This window comes from Sylvia atricapilla, chromosome 3, assembly GCF_009819655.1.
Source record: "Sylvia atricapilla isolate bSylAtr1 chromosome 3, bSylAtr1.pri, whole genome shotgun sequence".
NCBI classification, from domain to species: Eukaryota; Metazoa; Chordata; class Aves; order Passeriformes; family Sylviidae; genus Sylvia; species Sylvia atricapilla.
The window spans coordinates 111,677,218-111,702,690 of NC_089142.1; the positions used below are offsets into that span (position 1 = coordinate 111,677,218).

At 49.5% G+C, this 25,473-nt stretch overlaps 2 protein-coding genes across 3 annotated transcripts; both read left to right on the forward strand.

The window, feature by feature from the left end:
• Positions 1 to 506: 506 nt before the first annotated feature.
• FBLN7 (fibulin 7) lies at positions 507 to 5,901 on the forward strand. Of its 2 annotated transcripts, XM_066316644.1 has the most exons (7): positions 507 to 625; positions 1,827 to 2,256; positions 2,585 to 2,710; positions 2,794 to 2,931; positions 3,385 to 3,522; positions 4,522 to 4,660; positions 4,776 to 5,901. In XM_066316644.1, the coding sequence occupies exons 1-7, from the start codon at positions 530 to 532 to the stop codon at positions 5,146 to 5,148; spliced, it is 1,440 nt and encodes a 479-aa protein (XP_066172741.1). In that variant the 5' UTR covers positions 507 to 529; the 3' UTR covers positions 5,149 to 5,901. The 2 variants fall into 2 exon arrangements, with proteins under 2 accessions (XP_066172741.1, XP_066172740.1); XM_066316643.1 differs by lacking the exon at positions 507 to 625 and having other exon boundaries at positions 723 to 2,256.
• A 2,775-nt stretch (positions 5,902 to 8,676) lies between these two features.
• On the forward strand, positions 8,677 to 21,883 carry ZC3H6 (zinc finger CCCH-type containing 6). Its single transcript, XM_066316645.1, has 12 exons — positions 8,677 to 8,958; positions 12,651 to 12,831; positions 13,119 to 13,244; positions 13,784 to 14,039; positions 14,257 to 14,378; positions 14,467 to 14,583; positions 15,543 to 15,654; positions 16,179 to 16,288; positions 16,759 to 17,012; positions 17,464 to 17,966; positions 18,358 to 18,597; positions 19,449 to 21,883. Exons 1-12 carry the CDS (start codon positions 8,867 to 8,869, stop codon positions 20,948 to 20,950), a joined length of 3,615 nt encoding a protein of 1,204 aa, XP_066172742.1. The 5' UTR covers positions 8,677 to 8,866; the 3' UTR covers positions 20,951 to 21,883.
• The last annotated feature ends 3,590 nt before the right edge of the window (positions 21,884 to 25,473 follow it).

Genomic DNA, 25,473 nt, shown 5'->3' on the forward strand with positions numbered 1-25,473 from the left:
CGGACCCAGCACCTCTTGCCTCTCCTTGGGGGAATGGAGGGACCGGGCTGGGGAGGGGGTGCAGGAGCTGGAGAAGGCATTTTGGGACGGGAAAAGGGATGCAGTGACTGAGATAGGGTGCAGGAGCTCGAAAACGGGATACTGAGCTGGGGAGAGGGTGCAGGGCTGGGGAAGGGTTTCCCTGCCCAGCGCGGGTGGTCCCGGCCGAGCCAGAGCCGGGGGGCGCTGCTAGGGGCTCCTGCACGGTGCCCGCCCGTCCCGAGAGCGCCAGAAACAGCTTTGCGGAAGGGAAAAGCCACCCTCCCGCACCCCAGCCGCTGAGGATGGATGCTCGCAGCGCCCCGCCGGCGTCCCGGGGCATGGATGCGCACGGAGCCCAGCCGGTGTCCCGGGGGATGCGCGGGGCCGGGCCGGCGCCGGGGCGGGGAAGCGCCGCGTCCCCTGCACGGGGCAGCGTGGGGGCGGCGCGGGCGGGGCGGGGAGAGCGCGGGGCAGCCGGTCCCGGAGAGCGGCGGGGCCGCACCGCGCCATGGCGGGGCCGCGGGGGGCGCGGGGCCGCCTCCCGCCGCCGCTGCTGCTGCTGCTGCCGCTGCTGCTGCCGCTCCCGGCCGCGCCGGCCGCCCAGGTAAGCGGGGAGCGGGACCCCCGGGAGGGGCTTTGGGGGGGAGCGTGGGGCTCCTCTCCGCTTCCCGCTCGCTCCCCCTGCGCCCCGACAGCCCCGCAGCTCTGCCCGCGCTCCTGAGCCGGCAAACAGGTGGGCAAAGCCCCAGCCGGCGCCTAAACTGCGCTTGAGACGTGCTTAAAGCGCACCCGGCTTGATTTGGGCTCTTTTCGCCCTTCTTAGCCCACACCTGAAGCTGCCGCCGAGCGCACCGAGGGCAAAGAATCCTCGTTTGGAGCTTTTGAGGGGTATTTTCCAACTTTGCGATGGCTCAGCATCCCGCCGGTGCTCGCGCTGGCTCCCGGAGTTAAACCCAGCCCTAACAAAGAGCTGTTTATTAAAGCCATCGACGCGCCAGCATCTATTTGCTTTTGCCTCCCTTCCTCTGGGCTCGGGGTATCCCAGAGCTGCCGGCACAGCCCGGCTCATCTCCCCTGGCAGCCCGGGAACCCCGAAACTGCTCCTGGGGAAGCAGAGGGCACGGAGCGCATTGCTTGGGCTGCTGTGTTTGTCCTTCCTCAACCCTCAGCAGCTCTTTGGAAACGGGAATCATTCCACAGCGCGGTTATAGAAAGGAGGAAGACATCCCTTCGACCAGGTGGGACAGAGCCCACCAGCTCTGCTCACTTTCCCGGAATTCCATAGCCCCCAGCCCAGTCCCCGTGTGCTCTCTCCTCACTGCGCTACCCGGATTTCTGAGCTCTGGGAATGGCTTTGCTCCTTTTCCCCGGTTTCAAGTCAATTCCACAGGAATTCCATAATAACGGTGCCCGTCTCCGGCATGAGTCAGTCCCGTGGGAGCGATCAGTTTGCAGGCAGGAGTCCCACCAGCGTTCCTGGCCCCGGCAGAGCTCACAAGACAGCTGTTTTCCTCTTCTTTTGTCATGTGGAAGTGGGACAGAGCTGGAGCTCCAGCAGGATGAAACATGAGTTATAGCATCTCTCCCACAAAGCAATCCCAGCCCTGCATGGAGCGCAGGCCTAGGTGGAAAAAACTCCTATGTCTGGGTAAATGCGGGGGGGAAACACAAGTCAGGGCGCTCAGGGAACATTGGATGCTGTGGAGGTCCCGCACCAGCCTCCTCCCACGCCATCAGGCTGGCTCCTGGGAGGAGTGGCACACAGAGACAGGTCCTCATCCCTGTCCCCATCCCTGTTCCCACAGAGCTGCCTCAGCAGGCAGCAGCTCCTGGCTGCCATCCGGCAAATGCAGCAGCTGCTGAAGGGGCAGGAGACGCGGTTCTCCGAGGGGCTGCGTGCTGTGAGGAGCCGCCTCAGCGCCATTCATGCCTCTCTGGCCAAGGCCAGCCCGCAGCTGCCCGCCGGTGAGTCCTTGGGAGAGCATTCCAGGGAAATAGCAGGTAAAGAGTGGCTTGGAAGGATAGGGCCCCCTCCAAACTCATCCCCTTTCCATGGTCTCACAGCCTCCTGTCCCGCCCTCCAAGCTCCTGCGGATGGGAGGAAGTTTGGCACCAAATACTTGGTGGATCATGAGGTACACTTTGCCTGTGATCCAGGATTCCAGCTCCTGGGCTCCAGCACACGGATGTGCCAGGCCAATGGCAGCTGGACAGGGCAGGAGCCCCGCTGTGCAGGTACTGCTCATTCCCTGCCCTGGAATGTCCTTTGGAAAAGTGGATTTATTTAAACATGGGGGGAGGATTATTGGGGTGCTCAAAGTGAGGAGGGATCGCAGCTGCCCCCCAAAGTTCCAGGGATGCTGCAGCTCCCATGGCTTTGGGATTTATCAGTCTTAAGGGAAACTGGGAATTACAGCTGGAGCAGCTCAGGAGGAAAGATGAGGGGAAACAGTATCCTGGCTATGACGTGCTGTAGGGTACCAAAGCATCCTGGTGTGTGCGGCATTCCTGGGGCTCGCTTCCCAAAAGGAGATCACATGGAACGTGTCTGCTTTTTCTACAGAGATCAGTGAGTGCTCGAGCAGCCCCTGCCAGAACGGTGGGACGTGCCTGGAGGGTCTCAACCACTTCAAATGCCACTGCCCCCCGCAGTGGACCGGGACCGCCTGCCAGTACCAGGCTCAGACTGGTGGGTGACCCTTGCTGGGGGATAAATGGGAGTATTTCATCCCCCACCTCATCCCAGCTCCCCATCCCGCCGTTTTCCTGCAGCTCCTCCCGCCTGGAGCGTGATGGATGACCCAGCCTTCAGCCGGCAGCCCCGCTGTGCCCAGATCGCCCAGACCCAGCAGTGCAGCTGCGATCCCGGCTTCCACATGAGCGGCACGGCTTCCAACGGGATCTGCCAGGGTGAGCCGGGATACGGGAGGGATGCAGGGCTGGCTCGGTGCCTGATCCCCTCAGAAAGTCACATAGTTACATTGGAAGGGACCACCGTGGCTCATCCTCACCATCCCAGAGCACACAGCACGGGGTTGTGTCCAGGCGGCTCTGGAATATCTCCAGTGAGGGAGACTCCACACTCTCTCCTGAGGGATCGGCCGCTGCTGCAATTCCTTCAGGAGGCTGCAATCCCTTCATGGAAGCCATGGATGGCCGAGCTCAAACTGGGCCCGGTGTCGCCCTCTGCGGGACACCGCTGGCCACAGCCCTCAAGCAGCCTCTGCTGCTGATCCCATTCCCTGGAATCTGCTATCAGCCCGTTCCCAACACACCTCACTGCCCGCTCCTCCAGCCCGCGCTCGCTCCCTGGGTTTTCCCAGGAGGCTGGAGTGAGATCCCGCTGAATCTCCGTCTCCGCAGACCTCAACGAGTGCGAGGTGTACCAGCAGGAAGGGGGACCCCGGCTCTGTGCCCACGCCTGTGTCAACATTCCCGGCTCCTTCCGCTGCTCCTGCCCCGCCGGATATGTCCTGCTGGGCGACGGCAAGAGCTGCGAAGGTGAGGGGGCTGGAATGCACTTGGCCCCAAGTGCTTTGTCATTTTCCCCAGCTTTTTTCTTCATTTCCGAGAGAGAGGCTGGTATAGAGGGGAGGGGGATGATAGAGCGACGCTTTGTGGGATGGCAGCGGATGGAGGATGTTTGGATTGGCAGGAGCTCCAGCTGGATGCGGAGCTGGGTGGGGAAATGAATCCCAGGGTTATGCTGGGGAAGGGAAAACTCCACCAGAGTGCTTAAAAAGAATCCCTAAAATGAAAATAAAACGCTTTTCTAGAAGCATGGCTGGTCCTCTCCCTCTCTTCCTCTTGCTTTCCCTCTCCCCTCTCCTTTACCTCTCTGGATGATGGAGCGACACTTTGGGCCTACATCTCCTTGAAGATTACCCCGCTGTGGCTGTGGGGATGTTCCCAGAGCAGGGAATTCCGGGGAAGAACCAAAAGCAATGTTAAACCCACAGAATTCCAGGATCAGTTTAGAGGGTGGCAGCATCTCCCCTAGTCCCAAGGGAATTGGGGTGCAGGTGGAAGATAGTGGGTGGTAATGGTGGGAGGCCAAAACTGCTGAAAGCTTCCTGAAAAACAGGGAATTTTTGTGCCCGGAAGTGTTGATTGTTGCAGTTTAGGGTGAGAAAATCCCTAATTCCCCTTTCCTCGCTGATTTTCCTTGTGTTCCATGGCATCTCACTAATGCTCCCAGTAAATCCTTTGCATTCCAGCTCCTGCCAGGTGTCCCGGCGGGTGCTCAGTAAATAAAAAGGGACAGTGTTTCCAAACAATAGAGCAGAAAGTTTGGAAAAGCAGCTGCCTTCCTTCTGGGAGAGGGGTGCTCTTAACCCATGCTGGCACACTGGGGGCAGAGCTTGGGGAGAAGAGGTGGAATTCTGGGATGCTCTCATAGTTTGACCCATTTCAAGGTGGTTTTGCCTGTTTTCTGACAGAAAGGTGAACTCAGGCGGAGGCTTCCAGACCCTGACCCTGCTTCCCACCCCTGTTTTCCAGATATTGATGAGTGTTCCTTATCCCAGGATAACTGCACGAGTGGGAGCACCTGCATCAACACTGGGGGGGGATTCCAGTGCGTCACCCCTCAGTGTCCCCCGGCCGCCGGCAACGTCTCCTACATCAAAACCTCCCCCTTGTAAGTGTGGGGCACAAAATCCACGGCACGGCATCCCTATGGACAGGCTGCCAGTGAGGTGGGGGGCACGGATGCCGCATTCCCCAAAAATCTCCTGTTGCTTTTACTTTTGCAGCCAGTGCGAGCGCAACCCGTGCCCCATGGAGAGCCTCTCGTGCCACCAGGCCCCCAAAACCATCTCCTTCCACTACCTCTCGCTTCCCTCCAAGCTCCGGACTCCGGCGCCGCTGTTCCGCATGGCCACGGCGGCGGCTCCCGGCCGGCCGGGCCCCGACAGCCTCCGCTTTGGCATCGTGGGCGGGAACAACCGCGGGCACTTCGTGGTGCAGCGCTCGGACCGGCACACCGGGGAGCTGCTGCTGGTGCAGAGCCTGCAGGGGCCTCGCACCATCCACGTGGACGTGGACATGGCCGAGTACCTGGAGCGGGTGTTCCAGACCAAGCACCTGTCCAAAATCACCCTCTTTGTCTCGGCCTATGAGTTTTAGGGCTGGCTCCTGCTCCCCACTCAGCATCCCACAGCTCCCCAGTAAAGTCCAGGCTGGAGCTGCTTTGCAGCCAGCCTGCCTCCCCTCTGTCCCATGTGGATTTACACCTGCCTAGGGGGATTTACGCTACCAAATGAGGTGGAAAAGCAGTGAGAAGCCTCATCCTCATCCCAGCTAGAGAGAGATGATGTCCTACAACAGCAGATGGAAACCACAGCTCTGATTTCCTTTGAATTCCCATTTTTTCCTTTAGAAAGGTGTGAAGCCAAGTGTGAGGGAGGAGGAAGGCTCATGGCCTTTCCTCTTCTCCTCCCTTGTTGCACCCACTTCTGGTCCCTAACAACACACTTCCACTTCCCTTTGGATGCTAAGAATCCCCCTGGCAGTCTGTAGGAATTGAGGTTTGGTGCCTCAGTCCCCTGAGACTGATCAGGGCTGGAAAACTCCCTGAACATCCACCTGGGTGCCCTCCTTGGCCAGCGAGGAAAAGGAGGAATTCCAGGGCTATCCCTGCTCCTTAGACCTCCCAAATGGGGATCTCCCATTAATCCTCCTCACAGCAGAGCTTCAGCTGCACGTGGAGGTGGGAATATTCCCTACTCCATCAGTCAGAGCCTCCATCCTGGCATAGGAATGCTGGGAAGAACTGGGATTCAGCTTTTCCCAAGGGGATTCATCCTGCTGCTTGTGCATGTTCTGCATATTCCTTCGTCCCGCTGGATTTAGTACAATTAAAGGATGATGTAAAGGACATCACCGGAGTGAAGCATCTGATGGATGTATGGATGGGGGGAATGCTCATCCAGAGCAGTCCAAGGGGAACTGGTGTCTGGGAAGGCAAGAACCTGTTATCCATGTTTATATTTTCCTGCTTTGTTTTGTTTGGGAGGGGCTGGCTGATAGTAGGGGGTTCATTCCCACTGGAGCATCCTCATCCCTGACCATTCTCAGCCAGGAGCATCCTTTCCCCCAAGGAATCCTCACCCTGGGAATCCTCATCCTTAAGCATCCTTTCCCCTGGGAATCCTCACTCTCTTACATCCTGCTGAGCTGCACCCACTAAAACCATTCCCACTCCTTGTCCCAGGGAAAGAGACTTCCAAGATGGATCTGTCTCCTCTGAGGATCGAGCTCCTGGATTTTTGAAGGGTATGGGAGCTTGGGAAGGAGTTGGATCTCTCCAGCAGAACAAGAAGGGACATTCAGGGCTGCTGTCGGCAGAGGGAGGATGCTTGGATTGGCGAGAGAGCTCTGGCTGGACACGGAGTTGAGCAGGGAAATGTATCCCAGGGTTTTGCTGGGGGAGGGAAAAACTACAGAGTGCTTGAAAAATATCCCTAAAAATCAGGAGACAATGCTTTTCTAGAAGCATGGCTGCTCCTCTCCTTCTCTCCCTCTCCCATTCCCTGCCACCTCCCAGCCTCGATAGACATGCTCCTCCAACAGGCCATGACCTGGGATTTTGGATAACAAAATCTGGGAGCCGAAAAGCAGGAATCTGGAAGAGGACAAGTTCCTGACAGGGCAGAATAGTTTCCATCTGCTGCTTTCTCTGGATAACACAGCTGGAGACGGGCGCCTGGACTGCGCTCTGGAGGCTTTTCCTTGCGGCACGATCCCAAACTGACCACATTTTCCTAACTCCCGAGGCCAGGGTGAGCTGGTTTCTCCCTTCCAGCCCTGGAAAAGTTTAAGTTCGGCTCTTTGCCTTTCTCAACCTCTGGCTGCCATTCCAGTTGACTAAAGGAGATTTTTTTTCCCTTCCCAGAGTGGCTGCTCCAGCATCTTTCAGACTTCCCGAGGTTGGAATTTGCAGAGAGAGACTCTTCTGGTCTTGAAATACAACTTTCTTTAAAAATATTTGTGAGCTGAAAAAAAATAGCAGGAATGCTTCTGCTTCCTTTGGTGGGTGCAGCTAGCCCCAGATGTGCTGTCCCCAAATCACCATTTCTCACCCCAGAAATTTTAACCAAAAAATATAGGACTTTTCCTTCTAGTCCAGATTTAGAATCCTTTTTTTTCCTTGCCTGTGGCCTGGGGAGATGATGCTGAGTCCTGTGGGCATCAGCTCCAGGGCTCCACCTGTGCTGATGGGTCTAATTAGTGCTAAGCAGCCCTAATGATGCTCCCCAGCCACCATCCCTGGAGTGTATTCAGTCTCGGAGCTGTAGGAATGCTGTTTCCCAGCCTTTTCCTTAGGTTTACCTGATTTCCCTGGTTATCTGGACCCTTGGTTCGCCTCGCTCAGGTGTGTGAGGCCCAAGGGAGATAATTCTTCCCGTAAGGACCGGAGGCTCCTCCCGCTGGGAATCCCATGGGAACCCATGCCAGAGTTCCGCCTTGTTTTTATAAAGTTTATTCGGTTGCTAGCGCTGGAAAAAGCTGAGTCCCGTGTTCTGAAAGGCCCCGAGAAGCAGGGAGACAGCCTGGAAAAGGAAAAAAATAATAACTTTTTCCCGGAACGTTTGATCAAAGGTCATTGAGGTGACTCTGACAGACGCGTCTTCCCTTCGCCCACCACATTTTTATTAAATGACTGCCTTTGAATCACTTTATCCCGGTTTTTGTCACGCCTTGACCCCGACAGCGACTCCAGGGACCGCTTTTGTCCCGCCCTGGGGCCACACAGTCTTGCTTTAATTACGAGCGTCAGTAATTAATGACGCACGGGCCGCTTCCCCTCACACACACCCGCCGCAAGGAGGCGCTGCGCACAGGGCGCGAGGGGATGGGGGCGGCGGCCATGACGCAGCGGCGGAATGGGAAGCCTGCTGCCAGCGCCCGTCCCGGTTCTCGCCAGGCGGAAGCCGCCGCCCTTTTCCCCCTTTCCCTCCCTTTTCCCCCCTTTTTCCCCACCATTCCCGGGGGACGCCGCCATCACGTGACGGGCGCGGGGCACGTGACACCGTGCGCCGGGAGGCCCCGCCCCCTTCGCGCGCGCACGGCGGCGGCGGCGGCCGAGGGGAAGCGGGGGAGGGCGGGGCCCTCGCGTGACGTTGCGGCGAGATTGAAGGGCGTGGCGGAAAGCCAATGAACGCGCGCGATGCCGCGGCCGCGGCCAATGGCAGCGCGCGGAGGGCGGGTCCGGGACAGCGACGGAGGAGGAGCGCGGCGGGCGGCGGCGGCGGCGTGAGGGAACGCGGCGACGTCGCGGCCCCGGCGGGCGCGGAAGACGCTGTGGCGGCGGCGGCGCCGTGTGCGGGCCGCGGACGCTGAGCGAGCGTGTGCGTGCGGGCAAAGCGCCGGGGGCCGCTGCTGCCGCTGTTCTTATCCTCCTCCTCCCTCAGCCGCCGCCGCCATTTTGTGCGAGTGCCTCGCGCGGGCGCCATGTTTGTAAGGAAGAATTAGGGCCGCCATCTCCGGCCAGCAGCACCTCCCTCCCCCCGTGTGTGTGTCCTCCCGCTCTCCTGTGCCCCGGGGCTGCCGCTCGAGCCGCCGCCGCCGCCACCGCCTCCCCGCAGCGCCCGCGCGGGGCGGCCGGGCCCGGGCGCTGAGTGCCCGTTAGTGTCTCACTAAGTAACCGTGAGTGCAAACCTTCATCATCTCTCCTCACTGAGGGGCCCGGCCCTCCTCCTCCTCCTCACCGAGCCGCCCCCAGCGCGGCCGTGCGCGCCGCCGCCGCCGCCTCCTCCCGCCGCTCCGCACCGCGGGCAGCGGCGGGGCCCTGCCTTCCTCCACCTCCCTTCTCCTCCTCCTCACCACACCACAGCCAGGCACAATGGCCTTTGAAAGCTTGTTCTCCAAACCCCCAAACCCAGTTCTTGACCCAAACATGCCCGACTCTGACAGGCAACATGCAGGGGACGAAAGGTCGAGTAACATTCTTCTCTCTCTCCGCTTCTCATAATGGTGGTACTTAGTGGGGTGATGCTGGTAATGATGATGATGATGATGCTGATGATGATGATGCTCTGTTAATGTGCCTGAGGGGGTTAACGATGTTTGGGGGGGGCAGGTCACCTTCAGGCTGGAGCAGGGTGGTGGTGGGGAATGCAAGGAGGGGAGGGGGGGTGTCACTGCATTAAAAATGCATTTTTTTTTAGCAAGGTTTTAATTTTTCCTTTTGGAATGCATGCGTTTTTACATCTTCATTGATTTATTCTAGCTGGGAAGGGGGACTGTTTGCCATTCTTTCCATAAATTGCACTTTCCAGGGGGTGTCTGTTGAATGTCACCATTGTTCTCTGTCTCAGGCAGGAAAGGGTGCTCCGAGTTGGGCGGGTTTTTTATTTTTGGCTGTTTTTGTTGATACCACAATCTCTCACTAGAGCCATATTTAACGTCATTTTCTTGCCAGATTCCACCTTACACATTTAACTGGATCTTTTTTATGCAGATTAAGGGCTGACTGACGTTATCTTTGCCACCTCTCAATCCCCATGCGCAGAAAGCCAGAGTCCTGTTCCTGGTGAAAGGACCTCTGTTGCTCCCTCTCTCTTCCCTTCCCTCCTTTTCTCTCGTTCAGCTGCTGGAAATTCAAATCCTTTCTCTAGGCAGTGCTGGTCTTCCTAACTAGTTCTAAAAATACTGTGCCAGGGTGGTAGTTACCGGTCCTGGAGCCTACATCTACCCTGAGCATTTCTGACACAGCTGCAGGAGTTAAAAACACCGGGGGTTTGGGATTCCCAGAGCTTGGCCTTCCCCCACACAGCTCCACAACCCTTTTCGGTACTACAGAGGATCGGAAAACACTGGGAAAAAACCAAACAAACAGCCCAAAAAAAAAAAAAAAAAAAAAGGAAAACAAAAAAAAAAAAAAAAAGAAAAGCTTGTGGGTAAATGCAAAACTGTTTCCTCGCTGGAGAAAAGAGTCACGAGTTCTGTGTTACAAACTGGGAAGTCGTCCCAAAATGCTCCTGTTGTTTAGTGCAAGGGTCAGGGCAGAGCCCAGAGCTGCTGGTTCTTGTTTGCCCCTTTCTGCTTGTCCTTGGGAAATGTTTCTGGGATTTAGTGCAAGGGTCAGGGCCGACCCAGACCTGCTGGTGCTTGTTTTCCACTTCCTGGTTGTCCTTGGGAAGTGATCCCTAGAATGGGCCTGGAGTTTAGTTTAAGGGCAGTTCAAGGCAAAGCCCAGAGCTCCTGGTTCTTGTTTTCACCTTCCTGCTTGTCCTTTACAAGGGTGGAAGTTGTCATGCTCTGTTTCCCAAGCCAAGTGCACACCAGGAATCTGCTGGGATCTCTGGAGCTGGGGCAGAGCTGTGCCATGGAGTTCCTGCAGTCAGGCTGTGGCTTTTCACTGCTTCAGGGATTGAAAATATATGGAGTTCTCAAATCCTTGGGGACAAGTCCGAGCAACTCCGGGTAGTGCTGGGAGCAGAGGTTTTCCAGCTTGGAGTTCTCATCCTCTCACCAGCTATTCCCACCAGTACAACCAGTTGTGACACTGGTAATTGTGAAATAGAGCCAATAAGTGCCACCTAACCACCTAATTAATTTTAATTTACAAGTGTTGCTTTATAATGTTTCAATTTATGAGGTGAAGAGCAATAATACACAGCACCTGGGGATCATAACTTGTATTTTTTCTAAAACTTCAGCTCTGTAAAGTAAGTTCTTTCACTTCAAAAAAGGCCCAGCTCCCAGGTTTTTGTATTACATCAGGTGTGCATATGTAGGACCGGTAAAATCAGTTCACTGCAGGGAACACCTATACTGGGAACCTCACAATTCCCAATCAATTTGTGCAGCAGGAATTCTGTTAGTGATTTGATTTGAGCTGATCTGTTGAATGATAAAGAAATTATTTAGCAAAAAAAACCCAAAAAACAACAACAACAAAAAAACCCAAACAACAACAAAAATCTCTCTGGTCACACTTCAAATATTCCAAGTTGGAAGGTTGTTTTAATGCAGTTTTTTTTTTTCAAGACTGGAATGTTTGTAGTAATTATTGAATTAATTTTAGTTAATTCCTGTTGATGTCATTTTGGTGATGAAGGGTCTGAGCCTTCCAGCACAGGGGTCCTGGAAAGATTTTTCCTGCAAGGATTTTGCAAGGACCTCTTGGTTCTGTGTGGGTAAATCTGTGGCAGGGTAAGGAAGAAGTTTGAGGCAAGTTTGTTTACACATGAATCAATGCCAGATTTCCCAGAAAATGGCTAGGAATTAATTTACTTTCACTTTTTACTGCTCCCAGCCACACTCTGCTTTTATTTGATTTCTCCAGTGAAAATTCTCTGTATTTAGAGTTATTTTCCGTATTCCTAATTTCTTAAGCAGCACCTTAGTATCAAAATTTGGGGAGTTTTATCCCTCAGGGAATTTTAACCTGAAGTTAAATTATTTTTAAATGAAATGGGGAGTGAAAATGTGAAGAGTACAATAATGTTTGAGGATAAAGATTCCCAGAATATTTCAGAAAATGCATCCTCGGTTTGGATCTTGGACTTCAGGAGCTTCTGGAGTAAATCTTCTTTGGGCATAAGGAATTCTATTTTTAAGGATGACCTGAAATAAGGTCGAGGAAGGGGAGCTAAAATCCAGGTTTGAAGGTTAGAAAAGAAGTTAAAATACCAGAATTGGGTTTTTTTTAATTCTCCCTTCACAAAATTTGTGGAACTGCCCAGGGGTTTCATCAGGTTATTTTTCCCTGGAAGATCATTTGGCTTCTGTGCCTTTCTGATCCATTTGGGAGATGCTCTAGGAATCCACTCAGACAGTGGGAATGTTTTCTGGGATTGTTTTCACATATCCATCAAGCTCCCAAGTGTCTGGAGGTTGTGGAAGAGGGAGGGAACTTGTAAAAGGAAGGTTCTGTTCTCCCTTCCTGGTGCACAGGTTCAGATTGGAATTTAAATGAGAATAAAAGCAGCTAAACCAGAAAAGAATTCCTGCCTTGGCACGTCCTTGAGAAAGAACTTATTTTCCTAGAAATGGTGTTTTTCATCATTATCTTTTCAGTCTGTATTTATCTAGTTGTTGGGTTTTTCCTTCTTTTTCCTTTTTTCCCTCCCTTTTTTTACATTCTTGAAGCTCAGTCCTTGGAAAATGCTTGCATGTTGTGGAAAGAATTTAGGGATTAGAGGACTTTCGTAATCTTCCCTCTGCCATGTAATCCAAGGGATTGTATTACTGAGATTGGTTTACCTGGAAAGTTATTCCAGTCCTGAATGTATCCCAGAAGTGGAAATCCATGAGTGTAATTCCTAGAGGAACTGGGACATGGGAACAACTTTGTTCCCAAGAAGCACTTTCAGTAGGTATTTTATGGAAGAGGATATTTTAATTGATCCTTGAGGGAATGAGTTTAACTGATAATGTCAAAACATAATTGGATTTTTGGGATAGCTGCAGGTGTTTCAGGGATATTGCTGTTCCTGTTTCATTTCATTAATGTAATTCCGAGAAATTCCAGGTGATACCGCTGTTGTTTCTTCTCTCTGAGATATCCATTTATCCCAAAAATCACATCTTGGAGTTGCTTCTTAACTGTTTTTTTCCAGTGACAGGTGAGCTGGATAATGACATGGAATTTTATAGTCTTCCTGGTTTCCCTCTTCCAGGGAGGATGGAGAGCTGGAAGATGGGGAAATAGATGATGCAGCCTATGAGGATGTGAAGGAACATGGTTCAAAAGGGGACGATAAACAGAAAAACGAGAAAGGCCACCGGAAATCCCGGAAAAAACGCAAAAAAGAGAAGGAAAAGAAAAAATCCAAAAGGAGAAGACGAGACAAACATAAGGTTAGGGAAAAAACCAACATTTTGGAAATGTTGATTCGATTCATGGGTGTCCAGGGCAAGAATCCAAGAAATTGGCAAAGGAATGAAAATAGTTTTATTACCACTAAGACTTAAACTGGTCTTGAATGTTCAAAGTTAAGCCCAGGTCTTGGAAGCTGAACCAGAGGGATTTGAAAATTTTTAGGATAAGATGCACAATGTAAATTTATCGCTTTTGTGCTTATTGTATTTGTGGAAAGAAGATGATTCCCTCAAAATTCCCAGCTTTTTTTTTTTCTGTTTTCCAGCATAACTCCCCTTCCAGCGATGACAGTTCCGACTATAGCCACGACTCTGATATCGAGCGCACGGAAAGACCCCACAAAAAAAGCAGCAGCTCTTCATACAGGGATTATGATTCCTCCTTCAGTCAGGTAGAAAGTTTGAAACTCATTCCTCAGGTCTTTATTGAGGTGACGTTCCAAAAATACAAATATAAATGATGTGGGTTTGGAAGTTTGACTCCATCCCAGTGCCTGTCCTCCTGGATTTCTGGAAGCTCATCCAGTTCTCATCTCCCTGAGGAGATTCCCAGATGTAAAGCAGGATCTGTGGTAGAAAATAAGCCTGATACCAATTTTTCCTCCATCAGGCAACAGAAACTAAGGAGCCCTTATTATTAAGGAGTATTTTTATTGCCTGCACTGGATTTAGGCTGGATTCAAAGGAAAGAACTCTTGAAAAGTCACTTTGCAATATCTAAAGTTGATTCTGCTTTTCAAAAGCTTGGCTTTTTTCAGCCGGTGAATTAAAATTAATTTTTCCTGAATAACTGATTTTCCCTATATTATTGATGCTTTTTTGGGGCGAATCTGGTAATGATAAAACAGCCCCAGAAATGGATTTTTAGAGCACTTTGGAAGGGTGGGGTTTGGAAATGTGGAATTGCTTCCTAATTTCCCTTTCCTTACAGCATGGACATATGTCAGGGAATTACATGAGTTCCCAGAAAATGCAGCATAAAAAAATTGTCAAAAGTAAGGAATACGACAACTACGGTCATTACAGTGATGAAAACTTTGGCAATTACAATGAGGAGGAGAAGGATGAGGATTTTGCTGACCAGCTCAAACAGTACAGACAAGCTAAAGAGACTTCCAGTGGCGATTTGGGACCTCCATTCCCGAAGGAACCAGTGAAGAAACAGGGCATGAAAGGGATCCAGAAAGGTAACGGAAGTTTTGGTGGCATTTTGGGATGGAGACCTGGATGAGGGAAGCTGCCTGGGATGGTTTTCCTGGGATATTCTGGCTGGTCAGAAATAACATTTCCAACAGCAGAAAGGGAGGGATTTAATTTATTCCATTGATCTCTCTTTGATGCCATGAGAAAACAATTTTCCCTTAACTTCTGTGATTCTCTTAAGAGGTTATCCCTGTTTTCCAGGCATTTCCCAAAGAGGGAACAACTACAACGTTGGAAGAGGACGTGGAATGCAAAAGAAACTGAAGCGCAAAGATCGTGGGAGGGGCAGAGGTAGCAATAAAGGATCCGATGGCTTCCGTGAGGTACCTGCAGTTCCAGTCCTTATCCCCAATATCTGCATCACCAGTGCTCCAAAAAGGAGCTGGTAAAATGTGGACTTTCTTTTTCCAGGATGGCAAACCAGTGAAGAAGTGGGTTAATATGAGCCAGGAGTTCATCAACCAGCACACAGTGGAGCACAAGGGCAAACAGATCTGTAAATATTTCCTTGAAGGGAGGTGCATTAAGGTAAATCTAATTCCTTTTTAAAATAAATTTTTAGCAAACTTGGGTGTTGAAACTCAATATTTTGATTTCTGATGTGCTGAGGATTTCTAGGTGGAATTATTTTTGGAAGAACATCCCCTTCTGTTACACATTTTGAATTAAATTGTAATAAAAAATTATATTTTTATTAATATATTCAATTAAAACATCCTAAACTTACCCCGAGAATGATAATGTATTAATGATATCATATCTCACAAGTCTGAAATCTCTAAATAGACAACAGTTCCTGAATATATTAAATTATTTCATGTCGATTTGGGAGCTTTGAAGGAATTGCTTTGTGGTGCTAAACTTTAAAGAAGTGGGATTGTTAGAAAACATAACCACCGAATGCTTCTCACTTTTATTTGGTTCCTTGGGATTTAGCAGTGGAATTTTCTGTTTCTTACCCAAATGCTAGAAATAAAAGTGGAAATGGTTGGAAATGTTATGTTGCTTGCCGCCTTTAAAGTCATCTGAACCTTTGGCTCAGGTGACTATTTGCTGCCACCTTCAGTTTTAGAAAGGACTGAAAGAGCGCTTGGTGTCTTTTTCAAGAAAATAAATCCTAAAAGACACCCAAACCCCCATCCAGCAAAATAATCCTAAAGAATAACAAAATATATAAAAGCAATTCAGTAAGATACTGTTTCAGTGCCTTTTTAATGCAAATTCCCAGGTGGAGGCAGAGAACAGAGATTGTTTTCTGTCATTATTCCATCTATTCCTTTGAATTCCAATCCAGGAATTTTGTCTATGTTCAGACCCCCCTTATTTACAGTTTTTATTGCTTATAACGGAATTTAATGTTGCTAAAAGTGAAAAAATTTAATTCGGATGAGGAAGATGTTCTTTTTACTATGGAATTCATTTACTCAACATTTCAGTTGGATCATGGTTTTTCCTTGGTTATTTTTTTTTTTTCAATTTATTTATAGGGAGAGCAGTGTAAATTTGATCATGATGCAGAGATTGAAAAGAAAAAGGAAATCTGTAAGTTTTACATCCAGGGTTACTGCACCAAAGGAGAGAACTGCATTTATTTGCACAATATCCTTTAAAAGTACTTCTAAGTTCACTGAAATGTTAATTTCTATTATTTTATTTCTGTTTATTTTGATATAAATTATTTCTAAAGGTGACTGGTTTTTTAAGAGACTCTACCACCTACTGTGTAGATTAATTACAAGATTCCTTTTCTCAAATATTTCAGAGAAAAAAAAAGTATATATAAAGTTACTGATTTGTAACATTTTCAAAAATAAATTTCCGGGAATTTTCGATACATTTATCCACACTTTTAAACCTCTGATCTGTTCCTCTTTGTCATTATTTTGGTGTTTTCTTCTGGAATTGAGGCCTTTCTCTTTTTAATCACAATTGGGAAATTAAATCTGAAGGCCACAGAAATGTAATTTTTAGGAGAATTTTAAATGGAAGTAAGGGGTAAGTTGGTTATTAGCTTCCAAAATTCCTACCATAAAGATGAATTCCTGATGAAGAATTGAGAAATAGCTGGCAGCTGAATTTTACAACCTTCCCAAACTGTTAGGAATCCTTAATTCTTTCCTCACATGAATTCCCCTGCAAGTTCTACCACACAGGAGCAAAGTGTTATCAAGGAGATAAATGCAAATTCTCTCACGCACCCCTGACTGCAGAAACCAAGGAGCTGTTGGATAAGGTGAGCAATCCAGATACCTGGAATATTGGGAGTGCTGCACTCAGAGTGGGGGAGGAATGGAGGAGCCTTTTCCATGTGTGCTGGGAAATCCTGAGCTCTGGTTTATTGGGATACTCCCTCTCCAGTCATTGCCCACCAGGCCTTAAAAAAAAAGGGATGTGAATCCAACAGTAAAAGCATCAATAACTTTGGAAATAACTCCTTCACTCTGGTTTGAAGGAAGTGGCCCTGTGGGAAATTGGTAATTCCTGAAATAGAGAAGTATTTTCTTGGTGTCCTGGAAAACAACTTCCAAAAATGGGTTTTGAATTCCTTTGAGTCTGATGTCAATATCCAGCAGTACTGTAGCAGATAAGAGGAAAGTTGTTTATTTAAATATGGAAATAATATTTCAATAAAAAGGCACAAGACTAAATTGAACTGAAATACTGGAAAACTGACGGAATGCCTGCCATGTGGCTTTGTTCCAGGTTTTGAATAATGAGGAGGAACCCCAAAATGAAGATGAGAAGGAGCTGGAGGAGCTCCGGAAGCGGGGCATTGTTCCTCTTCCCAAACCACCGCCGGGGGTTGGACTCCTGCCAACTCCCCCGGAGCAATATCCCTTCTCTGAGTCTGACATGGAAAACTACCAAGATCCTTCAGGAGATTATAAGAAAATTCCATCTCTTTTTGAAATCGTCGTGAAGCCCACTGTGGATTTGGCACACAAAATTGGGAAGAAGTAGGTGTTGGAATTCTGGGAAGAACTCTCCTGGATATTCATCGTTTAATCTTTAGTCATTGTTCCTGTCAGGATTCTGGGCTAAGTTAAGAATCTGTCAGATACTTGATACCAGGATTATTTCATGTTTTCCATAGAGAGGAACTTAGGCCTGACCTTCCAGAAGTTGACTCTTGGTTTGGCATCTCCATCTTCAGGTGGAGCAGTTATTCCCTGCTCCATTCTTTTTGTAGTTGGCTTTTTCTTGGGCAAAACCGATGGAAATGTGCAAATATTGGAAAAAATGTGGGTTTGGTCAAGTTAAGGAATGGGTTATAGTTGGAAAATAATGCTCCTTTGGGAATTTTATCCTATGTCAGGGAAAATAAAAGTGGGAGGGGGGCAAAGAGAGCGCCAGCTGTTGGTGTTTGTAGGTCCAAAATTTGATTCTTTGATTTTCTCCTGCTTCCAGGCCACCGTCCTTCTACAACAGTGCATCACCCCCACGGCCGCCATTCCAGGGCAATGACCCACATTCCCAGCACATGTACAACCCAGGCTCAAGTCCAGGGCCAGGTCCTGGTATGTCCCAAGGACACAATGGGCCCCCAATGCACCCTGGTTCTCCTGGGCACCATCCCTGTGGAGGCCCCCAAGGGCCGGGAATGCCGCAGAGCCCCCCCATGCAGGGCGTTCCCCCGGGATACATGGGCCCACAGAACCAGACTGGAATGCCCATGCAGGGGCAGCAGGGTGGGCCACCCCTCACCCCACCAGGGATGGGAGGATCCTACAATTCCCCCGGAGTGCAGGGACACATGGTGAACATGCCAAGGGACAATCACTGTCCTCCGGGGCCGCAGTACCAGCAGATGCCCGGGGAGTATGAGCCCTTGCAGAACCCAGCTGACTTCTACGACAACTATTACTCCCACCAAGCTGTACACAACTTCCAGCCTGCCAATAATTCCGGAGGTAAGGACGTCTGCTGGATGAATTTTGGATAGAAACTTCCTGGAATGTCTTCTGTGTTCTGGCTTTCTCAGCTGGTGCTGTTCAGTTGTGTTGTTAAGTCATGTTATGCTTTAGGCTGAAATGGCATACTGGGAAGAAATCCTTCCCTGTGAGGGTGGGGAGGCCCTGGTAGAGTTTTCCCAGAGATGCTGTGGCTGGCCCATCCCTGGAAGTGTTCCAGGCCAGGTTGGGTGTGGCTTGGAACAGCCTGGGATAGGGAAAGGTGTCCCTGCCATGGCATGGAACTGGATGTCCTTTAAGCTCCTTTCCAACCCAGTCCATTCCATGGTTCCATGTTTATAGCTGTCAACATTTTTTTAGGATAACTGCTAACTGGAGTTTTGTCCTGCAGATGGAGCATGGCACGGAGAATTTATGGATCACCAGGCTCACCTCATGGCTTCAGAGTCGCATCCAGGCGGGAGTGAGTCAGACTGCATGGGTGGCCACATGGGCCACAACCAGGGCATCAACGTGCCCGATTTCCTGCCAGCCATGCAGAAGGCCCTGTATGTGAGGCTCAGTCAGAAGCACCATCGGGATGGAGACTCTGCCAGCAGCCAGGGCCAGAGGGCCATGAGCAAAGATGAAGGTGAGCAGGATTTGGTTGGAATTCTCATTGTACTTTAATGGCTGTGGTCAACAAATCGGTTGATGTTGACTCACGTCATGTCACTGTTCAAAGTTCACAGGGAATGTCCAAGCAGCAGCTCAGTATTTTCAGCTCTTCTTCCCAGCATGTTGTAGGATTTTGGTGTAGGTTCAGTCCATCCTAGCTCCAATGAATAATTTTTGGATCTACTCGTACTTTTTAAATATCCTTTTGTTGATAATTACTTTGGAAAATACCTTGTTGGACCAGAGGGGTTGTTTCTTGCTGCCAGGACTTGAAGTGCATCCTTGATCCTTTTTCTTCAGTTGCACCACTTGATCTAGAGCAGCATTTTTCCTTCTCTGATATCCTTTAAAATAAAAGAGTGTGATTTCTTCCCTTCCTGAATCTCAACCTCTCCTACAAACTTTGGCATTTGGATTAAGTAAGGCAGTAAATTCATAATTTACCTGGATTAAAGACCACTGCAAGGGGACATTTTACTTTTCCTTCTCCCATCAAGACTCAAATTTTAAATAAGTTTTTTTACTAGTATTGATAAGGATTGTTTAAAAGCAAGTTATTTTCCCAAATTTATATTGATGGATATATGGGTATGCTCCCAAGCTGTGTTGCATTCTTTCTCCACTATCTTCCAGGGTTTTTTTTTGTTATTTTGTTCAATAGGTTTTGGTCATTTGAGGTTGTGATTTTTATGACACAGAGTGTGATTTAATATCAGATCTTTTCAGTTTGACTTCACTGAGAAGTTTCCCATTAGGGAGTGTTGGATTCTCTAAGGATTTTTGGCTGGAATAATCTAAATCTTGTGGCATTTCTTTGATTTTTAGATGACAATGTCAACTGGTATTCCAGTAGTGAGGAGGAAGAGGGGAGCAGTGTTAAATCAATCCTCAAAACTTTAAAGAAACAAAGTGAAAACTTTAGGAATCGGCAACAACATTCCACGGAGCAGCACATGCTTGGGATACCTGCAGATCCAAGGCTGGCCAAAGATAAAGGTGTGGGACCTCAGGCTGCTGACCCGAGACTCCGGGCCTCTCCGAGGCCCAATCCCAGGAAGCCTTCAGAGTCGGCATCCCTGGATCCCCGGCTGGCCCGCGATCCGCGGATGCACAAGGTCAGCGAGGGTGGCCATCCCGGCTCCTCCCTGGCCGGGGCCAAGCTGGATTTGCACCACGCCCACACCGGAGTGAAGGTCAAGCAGAAAGGGCTGGATGATGACGAGGAGGACTCGGAGAGGGAGCTGAGAGAACGAGCTTTCCTCATTCCCCTGGAACCTCTGCCGGGTGTCACGTTACGGGATCCCCGCTCCCAGCTGCGGCAGTTCAGCCACATTAAGATGGATGTGACCCTGATGAAACCCAACTTTGCCAAGCACATTGTGTGGGCCCCTGAGGACTTGCTCCCAATCCCTCTGCCTAAACCTGACCCCGTCTCTTCCATCAATTTACCTCTCCCTCCACTCATTGCCGACCAGAGACTGAATAAACTGCGGAATTTGAAGAACGATCCGCACCCCAACACAATGCCAGCTGATCCCCGGCTCGCTGCCAAGGCCAAAAACAGCCTCACGGGCCGGGGTGGCTACTTGGATCCATCCACAGATTCCCATGCCAGTAGCTCCAGCAAACTGGGGGATCCTCGCTTGCAAAAGAACGTCGATCCCAGACTCCACAGACTGTCAAGTGCAGATGCTCACCACGGAGTCGGGAAGGATTCCCACCCTCCCAAGTTTGACCCTCGCCTCGCCAGAGCTGCTGCCAGCTCATCCCAGCCCTCGGAAGCTGCGACTCCGAAATCCGACCCCGATGCTCTGCCTCCGTACGCGCCCAAATTATCATCCAGTGGCGGTAGGCTGGGATCTCCCGGCTCCATCCTGAGTGGGATCAGTTTGTATGATCCCAGGGATCACGGCTCATCCTCGGACACAGCTACGGCCAGTTCGGGAGAGAATGGAGAGAACCAGAAAAAAAGTATTTTGAAAAATTCCAGTAAAAATGAGCCAAGTCTTGCAGAAGATGCGTCCCAGCAGAAGGCTGCCTCGAATGCAGAAAAACCCACGGAAGGATCAGCAGAAGCTGCTTCAGACAAGGCAAACAGCACCAGTAAATCTCAGGCTAAACACTCCAGTGCTGCTCCTGCCGTCCATAATCTCCCAATCCAGGCTTTGTCGGGGTTAATCCGGCCGCAGTACAGTGACCCCAGGCAGGTGAGGCAGCCTGGACAGGTAATGCAAGCCCCAGAGAGCGATCCCAATGGGGAGTCGGATGATAAATCCTTAAAAGATGTTTTCAAGACTTTCGATCCAACCGCTTCCCCGTTTTGTTAGCAGATGGCTTTGGAGTCTTTTTACTGTTGTGGGTATTGCAGTTCTCTGCTGTTTTGTACCTGGGTTACCTCTTTTGGCTTTATTTATTTTTAAATTATAATTCCCACCACTTTTCAGCTGCTAATCTCCGAACCACACACAGTTCTCCAGTACGCTCGAGTGTTTGCAAAGCTGTGGTATTTTCTAGAGAATCTTTTTTCTTTCCAGTTTCAGGGAGACTAATAATTGACCTGTAGGAAGGAAACCAATCCCCCCGATCGTGTTAGAGCTGAGAAAAGCACTTTCATTGTAAATAAGTCATGGAAAATTCCTTGAGCTGTATATGTGTGAGCTGCCTTTTTCCCAACCACCACTTAGATTTGATTGCCACATTTGTATAGATCCAAGCAATATTATGTACATGAATTCCCGGGAGAGATGCCGTTCCAGGACTGCCAAACCCCTCAACTGATGGAAAACCCCACGGAAATTAATTCAAAGGAAAGCGTCGCTCCTCCTTTTCCAATGAGTTGATGTAAGACATGGACAGTTTTTATTCCTGCAGTCAATATTAGTGTAAAAGAGACTATATCACATATTGAGGATGAAAAATGTCATATCTTTTAAAAGTATTTTATTCTATGCTGTACATAGAAGAAATTGTGAAGTACATAACTAGCAAAAGTAACTGTTCAAAGTGGAGAAAACTACATTGTCTAATACAAAAAAAAAAAAAAAAAAAAAAAAAAAAGGTTTTTATTTAATTTTTTTCCACGCCTACACAATTGGGATTTAGTGCTCCGAGTTCCATTGTGGTGTTCATGTATTTCAACGTATTTTTGTATTCAGCTGCTTAATTTGTATTGCTTTTTTTGTATGGCTGTAACTGCAGTACTTGTATTCATGGTGTCTCGACGACATTTTTAACAAAACAATTAAAAAGGGTACAGTTAATTCCTGCTGATGACTCCCTGTGCATACAGTGGTAGCTGGGATGAAGGGGACTAAAGCTGGGCTTTTTGGGATGGTTTGTGGAGTTTTAACTTACCCTTGGACCTGATCCCTAGGTCTCATGGAGAGAGTTGCCATTTTCCATCATGGAACATGCTGCGTATCTTGAATTCCTCAGATTTTGCATGAGAGTGCACAACTGTCCTGCAGACCTCTTGTCCTGCCTTTGGGGCTGCTTTTTCTCCAGAGGAAATGCTGTCATTCCTACCAGCTGCCTTTCCAGTAAAAATGTGCTGGCTGCTCAATCAATCATCTATTTCCCACCCCTTTGGAATGTTGCTCTGCTTTAAGTCTCTTCCTTGGTGGACCTTTTCCTCTTGTTTTTCCCTTGGCCAAGTGATGGCCATGGACCTTTTCCTCTTGTTTGTTGGCCAAGTGGTGTTTCCACTGGGACAGCAGAGTGTTTATCCCAAATTCTGAGGTTTTCCCTTGCATGGACGAGCCAAGCCAGAGGAGGCATCTCCAAAGGCAATCATGGTTTCAGTTTGCCTTCCTGATTTGCCAGAGCATGAATTCCACGAATTTTGATTTCTTTTGTGTTGGAAAAGTAGAGAATAGACATGGAACTGGGTTGTTATTTTGGAGTAATCCATTAATCCTTTATGAGTACTCCATTATTTCTTCATCTACTGACTGCTGTGGCTGATCAAGGTTTTCCTCAAAAAATCAAGCCAGCACGGAAATATAGTGTGGAAATAGGACACAGACACAAAGGCCTGCGAGTCCTTACAGCCTGTTATCTCCATGTGTAATTCCTTCCTTCCCTCCTTCCTTCTGTTTTGCTCCTCCATCCACCTCTGCTCCCTGCTTTATCCATTGCAGATAGCTTCCCAGCGTTTCCAGTGTGCCTGCTGCTGCTTTTCCTCTGAATATGGAGGAGATTCCTTGCTACCACACAAGTAATGGAATTCCTGGTCTGGGGAAGGTGGTTGGGCTGGAATGGGCTGCAGCCACCATCATGCCAGTTGTGATTTGCTGTGGTGTTGGATTGTGTATTCCACAGGGCAGGCTCCTGTCCATGTTTCGTGCAGAATTCCAGCATGGAGCAGTATTTCTAAATTGTGATCCTGAGGCTGGGAAGGATGGATGTGGAAAGCCAGGATACAGGAGCAGCAGTGTCACCAGTCTGGGATACTCTGGAAGCTGTGAAGTAGGTGATCTTGGAGATTGAATGTTCCCTCTGGGTAGGAGAGAATCCTGGGGCTGAGTGGGATTTTTGGAGGAAATCTGCAGGCTCAGGGGCAGCAGGTGAGACAAAATGATCCCCACTGCTGTGTTCCTGGATATGTGAAGGAGGAAAGGTTGAAAGCAGAAAACCTGAGCGTCTCTGGATCACAGAATCCTGGAGTCGTGTGGGTGGGAAGGGACCTTAAACTCATCCCATTCCACCCCCTGCCATGGGCGGGTGTTGCATCGTGTGGCAACAGTGTTGTTCATGGTGTCCCGGGAGGTTACAGCCGCCGGCAGGGAAACAGAAGAGACAAGTCTCTTTGTTAAGCACCAGAGTCCGTTTTATTTCACACCCCACCCCGAGCCGGGGAGGGAGGAGAAGGCGAAGAGAGAGAGGGCGAGGGGCGACAGCCAAGAGGGAGAAGCCCACTCCCGTCTCCCCTTGAGTAGAGGGTGTGGGTATGGGGCAAAGGGCAGGTGAGGGCATGGACCTGGAGCCGATGGAGACACACCGAGGGGGAAGGAACCACAACGCCAAGGTCATTGAGGGGGGCAGAACTGACTAAACCACTGTGCACGGAGCACACTGGGAGCGTCCCCTCAGGCAGGAGGGGTAGCCAGGCCCTGGTATTACATCGAGTAATGGCTGAAAACACTCCACAGGCAGGGACAACTCCAATACCTCCCACTGGATCAGAATTCTCCAAAGACCTGTCCATCCCATCCACCTGGGGGTAAAACACTCACCGGAAAATTCCTGGCCTCTCCATGGAGCCTGTTCTGAGATTTTCCTGCCACGATATGAAATGCTCCAGGATGAATCCTTCACACGGCAAATTATTCCTCCTTTGCTTCCAGCGCCATTGGGACAAGGAGCCCCTCTCTGGGCTTACAAGTCTCTGTGCATAACTGTATGTCCTTTCCTAGGACTGGGATGCTTTGGGATATTCCTACTCCAAGGGGGTTGCTCTTGCACCAGAGACATCAGGGTGGGCTCAGCCTTTGCCCCTCGAGTTTTCCGGAGCCCTAATTCATCCCGGTCAGAATTTAAAGCCTCCTTGGCTCTGTGCTGTGTCAGGTCTTTCCTCCACTGCTGGCAGAAAGCAGCAATTTCTTCTTCTTCAGGGTCTGTTGAGGGTTGTCCCAAACCCTGTTGGACAAATGAATTGTTTTAATATATCCCTGTGCATCCTAAATTACGGAAAAGTGTGGATGTGCCAGTGTGTGCTTTATCCACATTGCTATCTCTTAATGCTTCAAGATGCTTCAAAATGCTTCAAAAGCTTCTTACAGGGAGAGGAAAGGAGGGCAGTTTATTGATAAGCAAGGAATTTTCCAAAGGGAAATTTCCAGGTCATAAAGGACTTCAGGATCTAGACGGTCAAAATTAATTAATGAATTAATCCAGGCTGGCATCAGCAAAGTGAAAAATGTGCAAATAGAGGAAGTTTTAAATTTAATTAAGCACAGGAGGAACTTTGTCACCCTTGGGGATGATTGTTCGGCAAATGCGATTCTAAAAAAATCTCTGCTTCCTTCAAAAAGAGATGATGATCCCAGGAAAAGCAGTAGGATTATAGAGGACGATGGGATTCATGTGGAAATGCTGTCTCAGGAAGAGGGTGGTGGTGTCTGGACTTATTTTCCAGTTGTGTTCAGGAAAAATCTGCTCTCACAGACATTACAGTCAGATCAGGTGGCTGTTGATGGCAGCTGCATAGGAAACTCTTGGGAATTTGGCTTTTGGGAATAAAGAGGATAGCATGGACTAATTCCAAATAAAAGGTGATCTACGATCCAAAAATTAAGTGGGGAATGGAGCACGTAAAGGTGACTTGAAGGACGGTCAATGCCTGGGATGATGCAGGGTGGGCTTTGGACATGAGACAGAAAGGCACAGAATAGAAGTATTCCAGGAGGAATATTTGATCCAGCTGGAGTCCCATAGCAGCCAGATCCCAGCTCTCATGGGAAAGACCTGGATGAGAAGCTCCCACAGCATGGAATTGCTGCCATCAGCTTTCACTGTTAGGGAGAAACCCCTCCCTCTGAGGGTGAGGATGCCCTGGTACAGAGAAGCTGTGGCTGCCCCATCCCTGGAACTGCTCCAAGCCAGGCTGAATGGGGCTTGGAACAACCCTTCCCACCCAAATACATCCCAATTTCAGGATTGATTCCATGATGGACTCACTTTGACACAGGCCGCCTCGGCCGCCCTCAGGACATGCTGGACTGCTTGGATGAGGTTCTGCACGTTTCTCAGCAGCAGCTCAGAGGAGGCCTTGCTCTCCCCAGTCACTGCTTTCACCCTTCAAAGACATTCCACAGGATTTTATTAGGAGGACATTAGACATCCCGACAGT